Genomic DNA, 20,035 nt, shown 5'->3' with positions numbered 1-20,035 from the left:
TATTGTATGCCCAGGTCTCATTATGGTTTCTGATTGCTGTGCAGTGTACACAACCATGTGATGGTGGAACAAGAACGAGATTGGTTATCTGCCAACTGCCACATGGGCAAAGACTGAGTGACCAAAACTGCGACATCTTGGAAAAGCCTCCTGATAGGGAACAGTGCAACATGCATCCTTGTCCTGGTGGCGTTTCATGGCATCGAGGACCATGGAATTCGGTACGATAGTATTCTTTCTCTTTTTCTCTAGTATTTGTATGAATCTACTCAAAATCATCGTACATTTGTGCTGAGTTGCAGCGAGATGTAATTAATGTTGTTCCTGAATGTAACATAAGCAATAGCCAAACAAGTAAATGTTTATGAGGAGAAGGGAGGAGGTAGAAGGCAAACTGTTGCCAGGGATTCAGTTCATGTAGCTGTCCCATTTTCAGGTCAAGAATTAAATTAGTGCTTCATGATGAATAAAAGGCATTATTAAAGTCATGGTAACTAACAGCCTTTGAAGAATTTGGCATCAATAGCCACATATGGCTAATTATAGAACTAAATAGCTGGCTGGTTTTAGATGTAGAATGAAAGCATTTTTATACTGGAAAAAATAATGGTATTGTATAACTTGTTTTCCATCGGTTTCACTTGGTTAATGGTTACCCTGTAATCACCATGAATAATTTGTAAATTTGTGTATAGGGAGTTCTTTATTAATAGCAATGGATCAAAACGGCAACACATGGAAACCAGATCATTTGTATAATAGTGTAATTTTGTACAGTCTGTATCTTTAATGTTTGTTTTAACTATGAATGCAACGAGGAAACTCTTTGTTATGCACATTTTTTAATGCTATTTTTTTGACGGGTGCTGTTAATATCCACAGACACACTTTAGGGTCTGTATGCAAAAAAAGCAACAAGAACAAAAATTGCACAATGGAAATGATGTGGGATTTGCTGTAATAAACCCTCTTCTCATTTCAGAATCTAATGCAATGTATAACAAATACAGATTGTACGTGGATGGCAGAATATTATTAAAATAACTTAGCTCTATTATCTTATATATGTAAAATACATCACATGGAAGATGAGTATTTATCTCATTATTGATGAACACTCTAAGTTCATCAAGGAGTTGGTATCCATTCTTTGGACCTGTTCCTTGCTGGGGAGACCCAGTCACAGTTGGTGGATGCGCCAGTAGTGTCCGAGGCAATATGGGCAGTGGCCCATATACCTACACGAGGAAAGCTGTAAACATCACAGGTACAAAAGTACCTGATATTTGAGGGCATTTGATTCATTGAATTGAAGAGAATCAGACCAGCGCTGTAGCGACTATTCTTTTTAACTACATTGGAAATGACTTGCTGACTGCGAGTTTCATTGTGGTTAGTTGTTTGTAGCATTTAACAGATGATTACCTCAAAACATGCTGATCCAGGTGCAATAGAACAAATTGCAAAATACCTCCATTCACTTTCACGGTGATGCAGCTTTTGATACTTAATTTGTTGGCAACATTGTGCAAAAGTTTAACCATATCTTTGTGCTTCCGGTCGACGCTCAGCGCTGCAGTGCTTCGGATTTCTACAGATTACAGGCAATGGATCCTTTCATTAAACTAATTGGAAGTGTTGCAAAACTTTTCTTTTCCTATTTTGCCTTTTAAGGTATATAGTTATAATGCCAATATTGCATATTTATTTATACAGATGATGGGAAAACAGTTGGATAATCACTCATTTGGTTTGTTTATATTGGTGACATTGGTAAAGTCACTCTGTGCATTGGTTGCGGCAAGTTTCTTTTACTGACAACTTAACACTTTACCTTGGTGGTCAATGTGTCATTAACTTTTAACTATGACCAAATAAAATGCATTAAAAAATGCTTCAGGTTTGCTGTATTTATATCAAACTCTGATTCTCGAAATGAATTGACTACATTTTTAAGTCAAGGGGTAATATTTTTACTTAGGGCGGGATTTACTGAGCAACCCGCTATGTGTTTTTCAGCAGCGGAGGTGGGATTTTCTGCTCCCGCCGTTGTCAATGGGATTTCCTGTTGACTCCACTCCTCGTCACCGGGAAATCCGTGCGCCGTCAGTGGGACAGCAATATTCCGTCGGTGTGATCAGCGGTAAATTCTACCCTTAATCTTTGATTAGGTTCCTTCCCAAACAGATTTTTAAAAAATCCTGATTGCCCCTTATCCTGAATATAACTATCTGACCCCTGTTCAGGATCCCTTTAAGTCAGTCACTTTAATGTTAATTTTTAATCTCTATTTCTTCATATACCCAATTTAAGTCCTCTTCCCTCTCAACAATACAATTGATGTGGCGATGCCGGCATTGGACTGGGGTGAGCACAGTAAGAAGTCTTACAACAGGTTTGTTTCAAATCACTAGCTTTCGGAGCACTGCTCCTTCCTCACCTGAGGAAGGAGCAGTGCTCCGAAAGCTAGTGTTTGAAACAAACCTGTTGGACTTTAACCTGGTGTTGTAAGACTTCTTACTGAACAATTCAATTGCCATCTCTCATCAGAGTAAGCAGAAGATATCACAGTGTGCTTGGACTTTGATCATGAAATCAGAATGTTAGAGCCCTTTACGGACATTGAGAGCTCAGTTTAAATTTATTGGGAAGCTTCTGAGATGTTTGCTGCATAGAAACTGACCTCTTATTACCCATTCATAGGCCAGCTTTGTGAAGGGCATTGAGGACTCAGACAGATTATTTTACTCCCCTTGAATGAGGGAAGAAGTTTAGTAATATGCAGCAGCAGTAGCGACCTTCAGAGGCTGGAGAAGAATATCAGTAAAGACTTGGCCAAAGTATGTGCCAATCTTTATTTAACTGAAATCAAGTGGGATGAGTTTGGTAACCAACAAAAGTGACACTTTTTCTCATATCAATCAAAATAAGAACCAAAAATATCTGCTCAAAGTATTCCAAGAAAGGACATCATTTTCATGAAAATAATTTTGACCAACCTTTCTAATTATTTGCTTCCACACATGATATAGATTCTGTCATTGTAGCTCTTGTTTTTGGTGTGTTTATGGTGAAAATGATGTGACGCTCTCCTCGGCCCAAATGAAAAGGATTAAGAAAATGATTTTCAACAATGGCACCGTTGCTTTACGTTTTATTCTATTGAGCGGATGTAAAAATAACTTGAACAAGGCACATTGCCCACCAGGTATCATGTTCGAGTCGCCAGAAAAAGTCACTTTCCCTGTCAATGGTAGTTTGCAAATAATGTCTATTTGTCCATTCAGCAAGTGTGATTTGCATTTTGATTTGCTTTTTTGTCAGTTTGTCCTGTGTTTCTCCAGTCAAACATGTGGCCTTCCTGTTTTCTGTTTGCTAACATTTACTTGTTCACGATGCAATTCATCTTTGTTCGCCTGTGCTTCTGTATAATACACCCATTTTCTTTTTGTTACTTGCCAATTGTGATGCACGATTTGCCTTCTGCACTCTGAGCAAGGCCTCCATGGATGAGCTCATCTTTGCCCATCCAAAATAACCAGTATGCTAAAATGAATGGGTTGCAGTGAATGCTGCATCATCAGCGCTGAAGACACTTAAAATCTTTTTTCTTTTTAAAGTGTATTTATTTTTACATTCTTTCAATGATAATATTTATTTTAGATGACATATAAAAAATAATTACCTTGTTCACAAACTTATTTTCAAATTGTAAAATATTAAAGAGTACAATATTGTAGAATCTATCTGGTGTGTTTATTATGGTGTAAACTATTGAAATCTTTACTGAGTCATTTGTTGAAACTATTTTCATTAGAATATGAAAATAGCCTGTTGTTCAATGGTTTGGTCTGTGCCCCAGTTAGTAGAAGCTGATTTCCCATAAGCTGTTGGTCTTTCATTAGTCTCCAATTAGAGCATCCTGGGTGAAAGCTTCCCCTTTATGAAATGCCCTTTTGCCTGCCAGCTCTTCCTCCCATTCCTGACATACAGTCACTTCTGTTTAAGGGGCCACATCCTTTGATTTTTGTGCAACACCTCTGCAAGGGCTGCCTGCTCTGCATTCAACATTATGGGCGTGGCACATAGCTCAAGCAACATACTGAGTTGCCTCCGAGTTCAGTTGCCTCCTCAACAGGAGTCGGGCAGCTTGAAACCAATGACAGACCCGTGCCATCTGTGTGGAGACCTGCCGCCAATGTGCACCGCAGGGATGGTACTGCCAGTGGCAATCACTGTGGGACTGTCACTCCCCATAATTCTTCCACCTTTGTCTCTTTTTAAAAAAATTTAGAGTGCCCAATTATTTTTTTTGTTCCAATTAAGGGGCAAATTAGCGTGGCCAATCCACCTAACCTGCACGTCTTTGGGTTGTGGGGGTGAAACCCAAGGAGACACGGGGAGAATGTGCAAACTCCACACGGACCCAGGGCCGGGATTCAAACCCAGGTCCTCAGCGCCATAGTCCCGTGCTAACCACTGCGCCACCGTGCTACCCTCCTTTGTCTCGTCTGTCAGATGGCAGCATTACTGACTGCTGTATTCCCAAATTATGAGGGGGTCATTGATGACAGCCACGTGGCCATTCGGGCATCAGGGTCTTCATCTTTAGCCGCCGCCATTTCCTCAGCTGCGCACTGTGATTATACACAGATACGGAAATGATGGATAGGAAAATACTAACTGATCCTTCAAGTCTGCCACACACTGGTGCTGATGACCAAACACTTCCTGTCATCCAACAGCCATACAACTGCCTCGGAGAGGTAAGAAATTGAAGAAAATCCCAGCGCCAGTAAGAGGAAAAAAAGCTGCTGTGGAAAATTGCTCTCTGGCCCCTCAGGTGGTCTAAACCAATCCAGGAGATTAGACGTGATACCTGTAAAGCCGCTTCCCTTCTATGGGAGGTAATATCTGCCCCAGTGAAGTCGAGGTGAAGGTGTGCAGAGAATCGCCATTTGCCACCCAAAAAAACACAAGGCTCTCTTAATCCTGGCCTCCTGAAGCTTAATAGCTGGTTTCAGTGTGGTAAGTGCAGCAGTGTTAATGTTTGCAAATGATGAGCCGGACAGAGAATACTGAGGATTCTGGGCCACTGGCTGTTTTCCAAGGCCTAGAAGTGTTGACGAGGTGCACCTTAAAGTAGCACTTGTGTTAATTGATACTGTGATGTTTCTCTGGTTATGCGCATACCTGTTTGGAAGTGAGTGACAAAGGAGATGAAGCATTGTAAATTGACAGGTTGTAAGTTGAAGGAGCACCTACTTTCCATGACTAGAGTCACAGAAAGAAGAAGGCCATTTGGCCCACCAAGTCTATGCTGGCATGATGGGTGGCCAGCTGCTAGTGGATAGGCTGGGCAATCTGCAGCCCTTCCACGAAAATCAAAGTGGCATAAATACACGGGACGTCCTCTGAATGTATCAGTAGCCCAAATCTGTAAAAATGTAGGTTACAGCCTGAACATATTGGAGTGTGATGGTATTAAAAGGGTTGTAGCGTTGTGTAATGTTAATTATACCATTTGAAGTTAAGTATATACAGGTGGAGAACTTTGATTGGATGATTACTTGAGCCCATATGAAGTGACACTTACTAACACAAGAGTAGAATGTAGTCGGGAGATAAATGCCTGCAATATTTCACTCTGTGAATAAATCTATTACAATTAACGATTGGGTTTGGATTCTTCCTTCACTAACTGGTTATGTTTGTCATACTTTTGGGGGATGTGAGTGTCACTGGTTAGATCTGCATTCATTGCCCACCCATAATTGCCCTTGAGAAGTTTCTATCAGGGGTATGACAATGTGAGAGGTTAGTAATGGCCAGCAGTAAATGTAGACCATATTAGTAGGCAACACTTTGTGGCATGCCTTACTTGTGTCTTTTATCTGGTGCCAGAAACATAGTCTACCCTTGTCGTGACAGCTTTCTTAAGCTGTGCTACCTTTTTTTCCATATCTGTTCACAAGTCATATGGGTGGCAAACACGTTAAATTGTTACCATCTGGGGAAGCACCCTGGAATGCATAACAGGTCACTTACACCGATACCCTCCCATTACCACATGCCAACCAAGGGTTTGGTTGGAAGTTGCAGCCTGAATCTCTTAAATGAGGAACCACAGTTCATCAAAATGTAAAGCCTGCATGTTTTAGTGACTGGAATGCAGTTACTTTTGTGTGGCACTCTAAACAACAATAAATTCAGAGCAGTAAACAAATGCTATTTCTAAACAGACTTGTGTCACAAATGTGCTTTGTTGACTTGTGTTGAAATTTGGCCCTGCTTTCCGTTGGGTGGGACCGCTCTGCCAAAGAGGCCAGCTCCTATAGCAAGGTCTGAAGATAAGTTAACTTCTGGGCCTCATTTCTTTATCGACTTGCCAACTCCCACCTCAAAGCTGACAAATCCCTAGGTGGCAGGAGTGGGAATTAAGCTCGCAGGAGATCACTGCCAGTGACCATAGGGACTGATCCCAGTAGTTAGTTAAGTGGTACGTAGGGGTGGGGTGGAGTGTCACTCAGGATTGAGGTAAGAGGGGAAGGGGAGGTGGGGCGCGGGAGGGGGGGGGGGAGGGGGGGATGTGGTGGGGGAGGGGAGGTTTCCTTGTGGGGTCCTAAGGAACAATCCTGTTCTTCCTGGCCCTTAAGGCAACCTGGAAAAGTTTTTAAAACATATTGCTTGGACCTTTTCGGGCCAACAATCCCTCTGCTGGCAAGTTGGGCCTAGTAGAGAAACCCTCACTGCTCCCCACCAGAGCTTCAGTTTAAATGACAGATCAGGATCCCCTCCCCAAATCCTCCCCTTCATTGCATCATTGGAGGCTGATGTACATATTTAAAGTGGACCCCATTGGTTGGGGGTGGGTATCCTTTCCACCTGCTTGCGTCCTCCCTAGTTACTTTGCTGGACTTAATTATCATAGATTATCATAGAATTTGCAGTGCAGAAGGAGGCCATTCAGCCTGTCGAGTCTGCACCAGCTCTTGGAAAGAGCATCCTACCCAAGGTCAACACTTTCACCCTATCCCCATAACCCAGCAACCCCACCCAACACTAAGGGCAATTTTGGACACTAAGGGCAATTTAGCATGGCCAATCCACCTAACCTGCACATCTTTGGACTGTGGGAGGAAACCGGAGCACCCGGAGGAAACCCACGCACACACTGGGAGGATGAGCAGACTCCGCACAGACAGTGACCCAAGCCGGAATCGAACCTGGGACCCTGGAGCTGTGAAGCAATTGTGCTATCCACAATGCCCTCCAGGACAGCACCAGAGCCAGTTGGATTCACTCCTGCCCTGTTACCGATAAATGGCCTCCGGAACTTCGGCTAGTCCCTACTCTCAAAACTCAAAACGACCAAATGAGGGCAACAGGCCAATTAGCTGTGGTCTAACCGAATGAGACCTGTGCAGCACCAGTATCGCCCTGTGATTCAGGCCCCAGTATATTTCTAGGCCAAAGTGTGGAAACTGCAGAACGACGAAGTGAAGCACACAAAATGGCTGGGTAGGTAATAATAATAAATGATCTCCATTAATAGGAATTGACTTGTGAAGTCCAGGAAAGACATCGTACCAATGAAACTTCTGTTTCATTTATAACTGGGACAAAAATGTCAAGCAGAAAATTTGACTGATCTGGCAATATTCAGGAAAATATGGCATTTGTAATGTTGTCTTTAAATAGATCATCTCTTTTGGTGTGTTATCAATTACATTATTTTTTTTTGCTGTAACTCAAGAGAGCTCAATACATCATAAACGCGATGAATACGGCTGGGAATTTGATATGTGATTCTCTTAAAATGAGATGACTGTTGAAAAATATCCACCTTCTCCAAATGTCTGCTGAGGAAAATTGCTCTGAACCATGATAGAAACATAATGTGAAACACTTGTTTGTCTTCAGATCATTTAAAATGGTCGTCTTGTTTTGTTCTGACAGTGTATAAGAGGGAATTACTGACTACAGCAGACGAATGAAGCTGTAAATCTCTGTGGACACAATCCTTCCCCCTCCCTCACAGCTACTGGTCAGTCGTGTCTCACTGAGCTTTAGGGATGTTAACTGAGGACAAGTAGGGCTGTGGAAGTGAGGGAGACCCCCACCCGCACCTCACACCTCCCCCACTGTGGGAAGTGCAGCTTGAGGCCTGGGCCTGAATAACTGAGAACGGTTTCTCTCCTGATGCGGGTGGCAGACTAGGAGCAAGATTTGGGTCAAGACCCAAGGGATTGATGTTCAGCATGCTTAGCATCTGGCAAGGGGCTTTGCCAGGTGATAATGATGCCAAGAAAGGGCAGACAAATCCAGAGCAAGTGAGGTCCAACAGCACCTTGCAAAGTCTGTGAGGAGGGGAGATGTTGCTGGATGGCACTTCAGCTCTTACTGGCCCACAAGAGCCCAATGAAAAAGACATTGGGGGCTATTCTCCGAGCTCCGCGCCGGACCGGAGAATCGGAGTAACCGTGCCACGACGCCCCGACACCGGCGTGCGATTCTCCGAGGTGCGGAGAATCAGCACCATTTGCGGCGGTGCATTTGGCACGACGCCGGCCGCTGGAATTGGCGGGGCTGCCGATTCTCCGGCCCGGATGGGCCGAGCGGCCGCTCCGACACGACAAAGTCCCGCCGGCGCCGTTCACCCCTGGTCACTGTCGGCGGGAACTCTGCAGGAACGCTCGGGGGGTGGCCTGTGGGAGGGGGAGAGGGTCTCCCCGGGGGGGGGGGGGGGCCTCCGATGGTGTCTGGCCCACGATCGGAGCCCACCGATGGGTGGGCCGGCCTCTCCCGCCCGGGCCTACTTTCCGGCGTGGCTGGCCCCTGAACACCATGTTGGGTCGGGGCCGGCGCGCGTAAGAAGTTATCCGTGCATGTGCAGGATTGTGCGGCCCAACTGCGCATGCACGGGTTGGTGTCGCGCCCATTTGGTGCTGCGTACAGAGGCTGGAGAGGCGTTAACCCCTCCAGCGCCGTGCTGGCCAATAGGTTGTGCCCAGGCCCTGTTCCCGCCGTCGTAGAACGCGACGGCGTTCTCGACGGCGTGAACACTTGGCCGCCGTATCGGAGAATTGCCCCCATTAATTTGAAACAGTTCTTCGCCTCTCATGACCATTTGGACGCTCCAGCCATGGCTCAGCTGCCAGTGTTGCTCTTGTGTGGGCCTGGTGAATGGAGGTTAAATTGTCATTATAGCCTTGATGTTACCATTGGGCCACAGCTTTTAGATTTAAATTATGCCTCACCTTCCAACAGTGAGAGCTTCAAATTTGGTGAAGGTAAAATGACACTAGGTGGATAATTAGACTGTATTGATTTTAGCCCCCTTTACACACTGTTTCCATTGAGTGGTGAGGGTTACAATGCACCGCACAACATTTCAAACAATGTACGTCAGGTTAGTACCACTACTTCATGGATTGTTTTGTGTAAAGATTCTTCCAGTCAGAGAATGGCACAGAAGAATGCTATTCAGCCCATCGAGTCCATGCTAACTCTCTGCAGGAACACTTTAGCTAGTTCCACTCCCCTGCCCTTTCCCCAGGGCACTGCTAATGTTTTCTCTTCAGGTGTTTATCCCATTCCTTTTTAAAAGCCTCAATTGCACCTGCTTTCACCACACTCTCAGGAAGAAATCCGAACCATTTTCTGAGTAAAATGTTTTTCCTCATGTTGGTTTCTTTGCCAATCACTTTAAAATGATATCCTTTGGTTTGTGACCCTTCCACCAATGGGAACATATATTCTCTAATTTCTCTGTCTGGAGCTCTTGTAATTTTTGAACACTTCTATTAAATCCCTTCTCAACATTCCCTACGGAGAACAACCCCACACGGTTGCGAATGGTACAACTCAGTTTTATTACTAACATTTATTTACAGTGGTAAACTGGTTATTGAGGTTCAATCATAACCCTAGAATCTTTGGACCTATTCCTAATACTATCTTGTAGTGGCACTCAGCACATGGTGGATGTCTGAGTGGTTTGCTATGAGCTCTGTGCCCTGAGCTGTCTTCTGCTGGAATCCTCAGGAAGTGTCATGCTCCCTGTTTTGTACTGTGTATGCTCTTGCCTGTGATTGTCTGTGGTGTTGTGTGTGTGTTGATTGGTCCGTTGATCTGTCCATCCGTATGTATGTGCTATGATGTTTACCTGAATATCACGACATCCCCCCTTTTGTACAAGAACATGTGCCTATGTGGTTATAAATAGAGATGTGTACTGAGTGCAGCTGAATGTGTGTGTGTGCAATATCTACAGCATGTACATGGGGCTAAACTATATACAAGGGGCGATGTCGGGTGCGACATAACAACGAGGTTGTATCATAAACAAAGAACGGGGAAATGTTGAACGACAAAAACGAACTCCTGTAACGACAAGGAAGAACAGAAACATATTAACACAGTGGTATTATGAGTTCAATGTGCAAACAGGCTCATAAGTCCAGTCTAGTAGGTGGGCGATGAATTCGGGTTGACCGCCTCAAGGGTGGGTCTGGATGCTCCGGCTGAGGAATGGGCCAGGCCACGTTTGACGATGGAAGGGGCATGGTGGCAGGAACCTCCATGAAGTCGAGATCAGGAACAACAGGAGGGCGCGGTGTCGGTGTAAGTTACCGTAGCGAGCGTGGAAGTAGGCGAAGAGCCCGGCGATTGCGCCTAAGAATGGAGCCATCCGGCATGCGAACCAGGAATGCGCGGGGAGCCACGCATCGGAGAACTTCGGCAGGTGCTAACCAGCCACCTTTTGGTAGGTGGATGCGGACGTTGTCTTCAGGCGCCAGGGCGGGAAGATCAGTTGCCCGTGTGTCATATGCCATCTTCTGGCGAACGCGCTGCTGTTGCATTCTGTGTAGTACCGGATCATGGTTGGTTGTGGGTACCAGAATGGATGGCACAGTGGCCCTGAGGGCGCGACCCATCAACAGCTGGGCTGGTGAGAGGCCAGTGGCAAGTGGGGCCGAGCGATAGGCCAGCAGGGCTAGGCAGAAATCCGATCCGGCTGCAGCAGCCTTGCAGAGGAGCCGCTTGACTATGTGAACGCCCTTTTCCGCCTTTCCATTGTACTGGGGATGCAGAGGGCTGGACGTCACGTGTGTGAAGCCATACGAAGCAGCAAAGGACGACCATTCCTGGCTGGCAAAACAGGGCCCATTGTCCGAATGCCAGTAATCGGAATGCTGTAGCGAGCGAAGTTGTCTTTGCAGGCCCTTATGACAGCGGACGATGTTAAATCGTGCAGGCGTATGACCTCTGGATAGTTGGAAAAGTAATCAATGACGATTACATAGTCCTTACCAAGTGCGTGAAAAAGGTCCACACCCACCTTCGCCCAGGGGGACGTCACCAGCTCATGGGGCTGAAGCGTCTCAGGAGGCTGCGCCAGTTGAAACCTTTGGCAGGTGGGGCAGTTGAGCACTATATTGGCAATGTCATCACTGATGCCCGGCCAGTATACCACCTCTCGGGCCCTCCGTCTGCACTTCTCGACCCCCAGGTGGCCTTCGTGTAGTTGGTCGAGGACCAGCTTGTGCATGCTGTGCGGAATCACAATCCGGTCCAGCTTTAGAAGGACACCATCAATGACGGCTAAGTCGTCTCGGACATTGTAGAACTGCGGGCACTGTCCTTTGAGCCACGCACCCATCATGTGGCGCATCACCCATTGTAGAAGGGGGTCAGCCGCAGTCTCCCGGCGAATACGGGCCAGACTGGAGTCGTCAGCTGGCAGATTTGCCGATGTGAAGGCCACCTGTGCTTCGACCTGACAGACGAACCCCTCCGAATCGGGCGGTGTGCTCACTGCTCTGGATAGAGCATCCGCGATGATAAGGGGCGTCATTCTCCGCCGGCGGGAGTCTCTGTTTTGCCGGCGCCCGGGGGTTTCACGACGGCGTGGGGCTGCCCCACAATGGGAAACCCCATTGACCGGCTGGTGTAATGGAGCATCCCGCCAGCGGGTCGGGGCAGAAATGTGGCGGGGCGGGATGGAGAATTTCGCTCCAGGTCCTTTCCCGGGGTGTAGACCAGTTGGAAGTCATACCTCCTGAGTTTAAATAGGATGCGCTGGAGACGAGGGATCATCTCGTTCAGGTCCTTACTGATGATGCTGACCAGGGGGCGATGGTCAGTCTCAACGGTAAACCGGGGGAGACCATACACGTAGTCATGGAACTTGTCTATTCCGGTCAGCAAACCCAGGCACTCCTTTTCGATCTGCGCGTAGCGCTGTTCTGTGCGGTCATGGCCCGCGAGGCATAGGCGACCGGGGCCCATGATGCAGTGTCACCCCGCTGTAGGAATACCGCCCCAATGCCAGACTGGCTGGCATCAGTCGAAATTTTAGTGTCACGAGATGTGTCGAAAAATGCCAATACCGGGGCTGTAGTGAGCTTAATTTTGAGCTCCTCCCATTCCTTCTGGTGTGTGGGCAGCCACTGGAATTCCGTGGACTTCTTGACGAGGTGGCGCAGAGCCGTCGTGTGGGAGGCAAGGTTGGGAATGAACTTCCCCAGGAAGTTGACCATGCCTAGGAAGCATAGCACTGCTTTCTTGTCTGCCAGCTGCGGCATGGCTGTAATGGCGCTCACCTCGTCTGCATCCGGACGGACCCCTGACCGGGAAATGTGGTCCCCCAGGAACCTCAGCTCGGTTTGGCCGAAAAAACACTTGGCTCGGTTGAGGCGCAGGCCGTTTTCCCATATGCGCACAAAGACGCACTGGAGACGATTGATGTGCTCCTGTGGTGTGGTGGACCAGATGATGACGTCGTCCACGTAGACGCGCACCCCTTCGATGCCCTCCATCATCTGCTCCATGATCCTGTGAAAGACCTCAGATGCCGAGATGATGCCAAATGGTATTCTGTTATAGCAGAACCTGCCGAAAGGGGTGTTGAAGGTGCACAGCTTTCGGCTGAACTGATCCAGATGGATCTGCTAAAAACCCTTCGAGGCATCCAGTTTTGTGAAGATTTTAGCCCAGGCCATTTCGCTCGTGATCTCTTCCCGTTTGGGTATGGGGTAGTGTTCCCTCATTATGTTGTTGTTGAGGTCTTTTAGATCAATGCAGATCCGGAGCTCGCCGGAGGGCTTCTTAACACACACCATGGAGCTGACCCATGGCTTGGGCTCCGTGACCCGGGATAGCACACCTTGGTCCTGGAGATCCTGCAGCTGCTGCTTGAGGCGGTCTTTGAGTGGCGCTGGGACCCTGCGAGGTGCGTGAATGACCGGGGTGGCGTCCGGTTTGAGCTGAATTTTGTAGGTGTAGGGCAGTGTTCCCATGCCCTCGAATGCCTCCTGGTTGTGGGCGAGGAGTGATTGGAGCTGTGCCCTGAATTCTGCATCCGGGAAGTCAGATGTGCCTTCTGGAGACAGAGTGTGGACTCGTTGCATGAGGTGGAGAACCTTACATGCCTGTGCGCCTAGCAGGGAGTCCTTTGATGATCCGACTATTTTGAATGAGAGTGTGGCCGTGTGTGTGTTGTGTGTCACCTGGAGCTGGCAGGATCCCATAGCCGGGATAACGTTCCCATTGTAGTCGACCATCTTGCAACGGGATGGCCGAATTGGTGGTCTGACCTTCATGGCGTAGAAGGCTGACCATGCTATGAGGTTGGCGGAGGTGCCAGTGTCCAGACGGAATGTTATCGGTGACCGGTTGACCGTTAGGGTGGCACACCATTCATCACCTGGATTGACAGTGTTCACTTGCAACGGCTGGTGTGTCCTGGCTGGAGACATCCGGTTCCCATCAATGACCGCAACACGGAAGGCGTCCCGGTCGGCTGTGTCACTGGTCTGGATATCGTCTGGGTACGACTCGTAGTAAGGAGGCTGAATGGTCCGCACGTCCCTGCGAGGTTGTCGGAATTGGGGAGCATTGGCAGGTTGAGCTGCTCGACAGCAGGCAGCATAGTGACCCATCTTGCCACAGCGGAGGCATTGTCGGTTTCTTGCGGGACATTGCCGATTTAAATGTGCGGCTCCGCAGTTGCCGCACGTCGTGACTTCATGGCGTTCGTTGCGCCACCGCGCATGTGCAGTTCAGTCTTGCGTCGAGCGCGCCTGCACATCACGTCCCTCTATGTCGACGTCGTTTTTGGCGCGCACAAACGCGGGAGGCCTCGAAAAGCGCGCGAAATGGCCGCCCTCATCCGGGCCGCGGGCCGGGAGGAACTCGATCGCCTGAACCCGTTCGGCCTCGTAGGATGTCTGCCTCGCCGATCCGGCTGCATAGGATCCCTGCCGCGCTGATTCGGCCGCCTGAAATTGGGAGTAGCGGCTAGTCGCGTTTTCATGCAGGACACAGGCTTCGATTACGGACGTTAGGGTGAGCCCTTTTATTTTTGAGTGCTGCTGGCGTAGGGTGCCCGAGGTGACCTCACAAACAATCTGGTCCCGAATCATGGAATCGGAGGTGGTGTCATAACCGCAGGACTGCGCGAGGATACGGAGATGGGTAAGGAAGGATTGAAAAGGCTCATCCTTACCCTGCAGGCGCTGCTGGAAGAGATACCTCTCGAAACTCTTGTTGACCTCGACATTCAAGTGTTGGTCGAGTTTGAGAAGGACCGTCTTGTACTTTGTCTTGTCCTCACCTTCCGCGAACAACAGGGAGTTGTAAACATGGATGTCGTGTTGACCTGCCATGGTGAGGAGGATGGCGATCTGTCAGGTGTCCGAAGCGCTCTCCTTTTCGTTGGCTTCCAGGAAGAGCTGAAAGCGCTGTTTGAACAGCTTCCAATTAATGCCGAGGTTTCCAGCGACTTGTAGCGGCTGCGGTGTGCTGACGGTGTCCATGGCGCAGGATGGCAGATTCCGGAGGATCCGTAGGTAGGTCCCACAGTTACTCCTGGTACTATGATGTGTTGGGTACTCTGCTACACAGACGAACCAACACGGTTGCGAATGGTACAACTCAGTTTTATTGGTAACATTTATTTACAGTGGTAAACTGGTTATTGAGGTTCGATCATAACCCTAGAATCTGTGGACCGATTCCTAATACTATCTTGTAGTGGCACTCAGCACATGGTGGATGTCTGAGTGGCTTGCTATGAGCTCTGTGCCCTGAGCTGTCTCCTGCTGGAATGCTCAGGAAGTGTTGTGTTCTCTGTTTTGTATTGTGTATGCTCTTGCCTGTGATTAGCTGTGGTGTTGTGTGTGTGTGTTGATTGGTCTGTTGATCTGTCCATCAGTATGTATGTGCTATGATGTTTACCTGAATATCATGACAGTGGGAGGTGTAGATAGAGTCAATGGATGGGAGGCAGGTTTGTGTGATGGACTGGGCGGTGTTCACGACTCTCTGAAGTTTCTTGCGGTCTTGGGCTGAGCAGTTGCCATACCAGGCTGTGATGCAGCCGGATAGGATGCTTTCTATGGTGCATCTGTATAAGTTGGTAAGAGTCAGAGTGGACATGTCGAATTTCCTTAGTTTCCTGAGGAAGTATAGGTGCTGTTGTGCCTTCTTGGTAGTCGCATCGACGTGGGTGGACCAGGACAGATTTTTGGTGATGTGCACCCCTTGGAATTTGAAGCTGTTAATCATCTCCACCTCAGCCCCGTTGATGCTGACAGGGGTGTGTACAGTACTTTGCTTCCTGAAGTCAATGACCAGCTCTTTAGTTTTGCTGGCATTGAGGGATAGATTGTTGTCGTAGCACCACTCCACTAGGTTCTCTATCTCCCTCCTGTATTCTGACTCGTCTTTATTCGAGATCCGAACCACTATTGTCGTGTCGTCAGCAAAACCTGGAGATAGAGTTCGAACCAAATTTTGCCACGCAGTTGTGTGTGTACAGGGAGTATAGTAGGGGGCTAAGTACACAGCCTTGCGGGGCCCTAGTATTGAGGACTATCGTGGAGGAGGCGTTGTTGTTAATTCTTACTGATTGTGGTCTGTTGGTCAGAAAATCGAGGATCCAGTTGCAGAGTGGGGAGCCAAGTTCTAGGTTTTGGAGTTTTGTTATTGATGTTCAATCAATAACTCCAGAAGCGAGATTGGAGACAATTGAAGGCTTTATTACACTAGATGTTTCCCCCAGCAGCGCAGGTACAGAAGGCAGCTGCTGAGGCGACTTGGGCTCTTATACCCTGCCTTGCTGGGCGGAGCCAGCAGACATGCTTAACCAATGAGAACAGAGTACCTTCTACACCAATAGTCTTCCGGCATTACAGAGTACAGTAATACCTCTAATACTGACTACCACATTCACCCCATTAAAAAAATGTCTGGTGGGGGTGGTGGCTCCGGCGAGGGTGGTGGCCTCGCATTACAGAATGGTAGAAGGTAAGGTTATGAAGGTACCTGGTATAACTCCGTAAGTGTTTCGCCTCGTTACATCGCAACTATTTACAACATTTATTTACATTTCATAATGAAGCGATTAGTCGATCGGGGGCCCTGGTCGTCCTCTGCGATCGTCGTAGCTTTGGTGGTGATGCAGGCGGCGGCTCGGGTGTCTGTGGCTCCGGGAGCGTGTCTTCGGCTTCTTCGGCAGCTGCTTCATCACCCCTCGATGGGACCAGTGGGAGAACCGATCCACCTGGGAAGGGGGCAGCTATGGGGTGCGCCGGTGGGAAGGAGGGTGGGACTGGTGGGGGTGTGTGTGGGGATCCAGCGGGCAGCAGGTCCTGTAGGGAGACCGTATCCTGTCGGCTGTCGGGGTATGCCACGTGGGCGTACTGAGGGTTAGCGTGGAGGAGATGCACCCTCTCGACCAATGGGTCCGATTTGTGCGCCCGCACGTGTTTGCAGAGCAGGATGGGTCCAGGAGCTGCCAGCCAGGTCGGGAGCGAGGTCCCAGAGGAGGACTTCCTAGGGAAGACAAGGAGACGTTCGTTAGGTATTTGGTTGGTCGTGGTACACAGCAGTGATCGGATGGAGTGGAGGGCATCCGGGAGGACCTCCTGCCAGTGAGAGACTGGGAGATTCCTGGACCGTAGGGCCAGTAGGACGGTCTTCCAGACTGTTCCGTTCTCCCTCTCTGATTGTCCGTTTCCCCAGGGTTGTAACTGGTCGTCCTGCTCGAGGCAATGCCCTTGCAGAGCAGGAATTGACGCAGTTCATCGCTCATAAAGGAGGACCCCCTATCACTGTGTATGTAGGCGGGGAAACCGAACAGGGTAAAGATACTGTGGAGGGTTTTTATGATGGTGACTGCGGTCATGTCGGGGCAGGGGATGGCGAATGGGAACGGGGAGTACTCGTCAATCACGTTCAGGAAGTACGTGATGCGGTCGGTGGAGGGCAGGGGGCTTTTGAAGTCCATACTGAGACGTTCAAAGGGCCGGGAAGCCTTTATCAGGTGTGCTTTCTCTGGCCTGTAAAAGTGCGGCTTGCACTCCGCGCAGATTTGGCAGTTCCTGGTGACTGTCCTGACCTCCTCGATGGAGTAGGGCAGGTTGCGGGTCTTGATGAATTGGAAGAATCGAGTGACCCCCGGGTGGCAGAGGTCCTCGTGGAGAGATCGGAGGCGGTCCACTTGTGCGTTGGCACAGGATAGGTCATCAGGAGGCTCCATTAGCTTCCCAGGATGATATAAGATCTCATAGTTGTAGGTGGAGAGTTCGATCCTCCACCATAAGATCTTGTCGTTTTTTATCTTGCCCCGCTGTGCATTAACGAACATGAAAGCAACCAATCATTTGTCAGTGAGGAAAGTGAATCTCCTGCCGGCCAGGTAATGCCTCCAATGCCGCACAGCTTCTACTATGGCCTGGGCCTCCTTTTCAACTGAGGAATGGCGGATTTCTGAGATTGGAGACAATTGAAGGCCTTATTACATTAGATGTTTCCCCCAGCAGCGCAGGTACAGAAGGCAGCTGCTGGGGCGACACGTGCTCTTATACCCCGCCTAGCTGGGCGGAGCCAGCAGACAGGCTTAACCAATGAGAACAGAGTATCTTCTAAACCAAGGGTCTTCCGGCATTACAGAGTACTGTAATACCTCTAATACTGACTACCACAGTTATGAGCTTGGCTGGGATTATGGTGTTGAAAGCGGAGTTGTAGTAAATAAATAGGAGTCCGATGTAGGAGTCCTTGTTGTCGAGATGCTCTAGGGATGAGTTTAGGGCCAGGGAAATGGTGCCTGCTGTGCATTGCCTCTCATTCTTTCTCAGAAAATGAATAACTTCACATTTTATCTGAAACGTGTTTGCTCTTTCTGCCAGCTTGCTTATGTTGCCTTGCAGTGTCTCAGCATCTTCCTCAATGATCTTCTCAGCTTTATGTCATCTGAAAATTTTGAAATTGCACCTTTACACCTAAGTCTAGGGCTGCGATTCAGCGACCCCCATGTGCCATGTGCCAATACAGGCACAACAGGCCAGCCCTAAATCAGGCCTGAGCCAGGCACAGGATGATCGTGAGTCACTTGACTCGCTCCATCCAGCGCGATCAGGGTTTTGCCCTCACTGGGCGAGAACCAGATCTGAATATTTAAATGAGTTCATTGAAATACACGGATGCCGGATTTACCTGGTGCCCGGGACTCAAAGGCCATGGTGATGAGGCCTTGCCAGGGCGCTGTTTAGTATTGGTTCACACAAGCATGGACCAGTCATAATGGCACATGGGGGGTCTCCCAGGCCATTGGAGACACTAGGATGGTCGAGGAGAGGGCAGAGCAGCACCCAGGCACCTTGGCACTGTCAGCCTGGCAATGTCTCCTGGGCACCATCAGGGTTCCCAGGTGGTGTTGCCAGGATACCAAGCTCACTGCCAGGCTGGCAGTGCCCAGTATTAGGTTGGCACTGCGAGATGTTAGACCTGGGGAGGAGGGGTGCCTTTTTCAGGTAGAGGGTCTGAGAAGGGATTCCCAGGGGCCTCCCCAAGGTTGGGAGTTGAGAGGGGGGTCCCAAATACAGAGGGAGTTGAAAGATCAGGGCAGCTGGTCAAACACACCAGTGGGAAATCTCTCTAAATGCTGCCTCAGCGGTGAGAATATCTCCAAAGACAAAATAAACCAGCAAAGTGCCGTTGAAAAGTGGGCAGCACCGAGAAACACCCCACTAAATACGCCGTTCAGCGGACTTTGCTTTAAATCTGCTGAATCACGCCCTAGATCTTTAATATATATCAAGAAAAGCAGTGGTTTTAGTACCTGGGGAACCCCATTGTATATCTTAGTCCTGTGCTAAAAATAACAATTGACCACTACTTTCTGTTTTCCGTCACTCGTCCAGCTTTGTACCTGCCATTGTCCCATGGGTTTCCACTTTGTTGACATGCCTATTACATGGCATTTTGTCAAATACCGTGTAGAAATCCATGTAGAATTCTCCGGCCATTGGGATTTTCTTTCCCCTCTGGCAGCACACCCGACGGATTTCCTGACGGCGTGGGGTGGCTTCAATGGGAAATTCCATTGACGAGGCAGGAAGAGAGAATCCCACCACCAGCGAGCACTGAGAAACGCACGGCTGGGAAACCGGAGAACCCCGCCCCACATCGACTGGATTACCCGGAACAATTCCCTCTGTTAACAGGAGTTGCTTTTAACAAATCAGTGCTGTCATTCCTTAACTAATCTACACTCATCCAAGTGGTTGTTAATTCTGTCCTGGATTATTGTTTCGGATAACTAAAGCTTTCCCCGACTGAGGTTAAATTGACTACCTGTGGTTGCTGGGTTTGCCCTTACACCGTTTTTGAACAAGGGCATAACATTTACCATTCTCCATTCTCCAGTCCCCTGCACTACCCCATATCTATGGAAGATTGGAAAATGGTCAGTGCGCCTGCAATTTATGCTTTGTTTCCCTCAGCATTCTTGGATACATCCTATTCAATCCCAATGACTTCTCAACCTATATCACTCATAATCTTTCCTCATCAATTTTTAGTCCACCAGTGTCTCAACTACCTTCTCTTTCACTGTATGTCTTTGGTAGCATCTTCCGCCTTTGTAAAGACATTTGGAATATTTTAGTTGGGGAGTTTATAGTCCGTATAAGCTGATCTAAAATATTTAGAAGTCATGAATTAGTACACGTGCAATATGCTC

At 48.4% G+C, this 20,035-nt stretch overlaps 1 protein-coding gene across 3 annotated transcripts in view; it reads left to right on the top strand.

Annotated features, from left to right (window-relative positions):
• LOC140396161 (A disintegrin and metalloproteinase with thrombospondin motifs 20) overlaps positions 1-20,035 on the top strand; it is a 529,969-nt gene that overhangs the window by 332,992 nt on the left and 176,942 nt on the right. For all 3 annotated transcript variants that reach the window (XM_072484409.1, XM_072484408.1, XM_072484410.1), the window contains one exon: positions 45-221. In XM_072484409.1, the coding sequence (XP_072340510.1) occupies positions 45-221 (177 nt within the window). The remainder of the gene's footprint in view (positions 1-44; positions 222-20,035) is intronic.

Source organism: Scyliorhinus torazame, chromosome 19, assembly GCF_047496885.1.
Source record: "Scyliorhinus torazame isolate Kashiwa2021f chromosome 19, sScyTor2.1, whole genome shotgun sequence".
Lineage (NCBI taxonomy): Eukaryota > Metazoa > Chordata > Chondrichthyes > Carcharhiniformes > Scyliorhinidae > Scyliorhinus > Scyliorhinus torazame.
The sequence above is the reverse complement of the archived record's forward strand: the minus strand, read 5'-3'. Positions and strand labels throughout refer to the sequence as shown.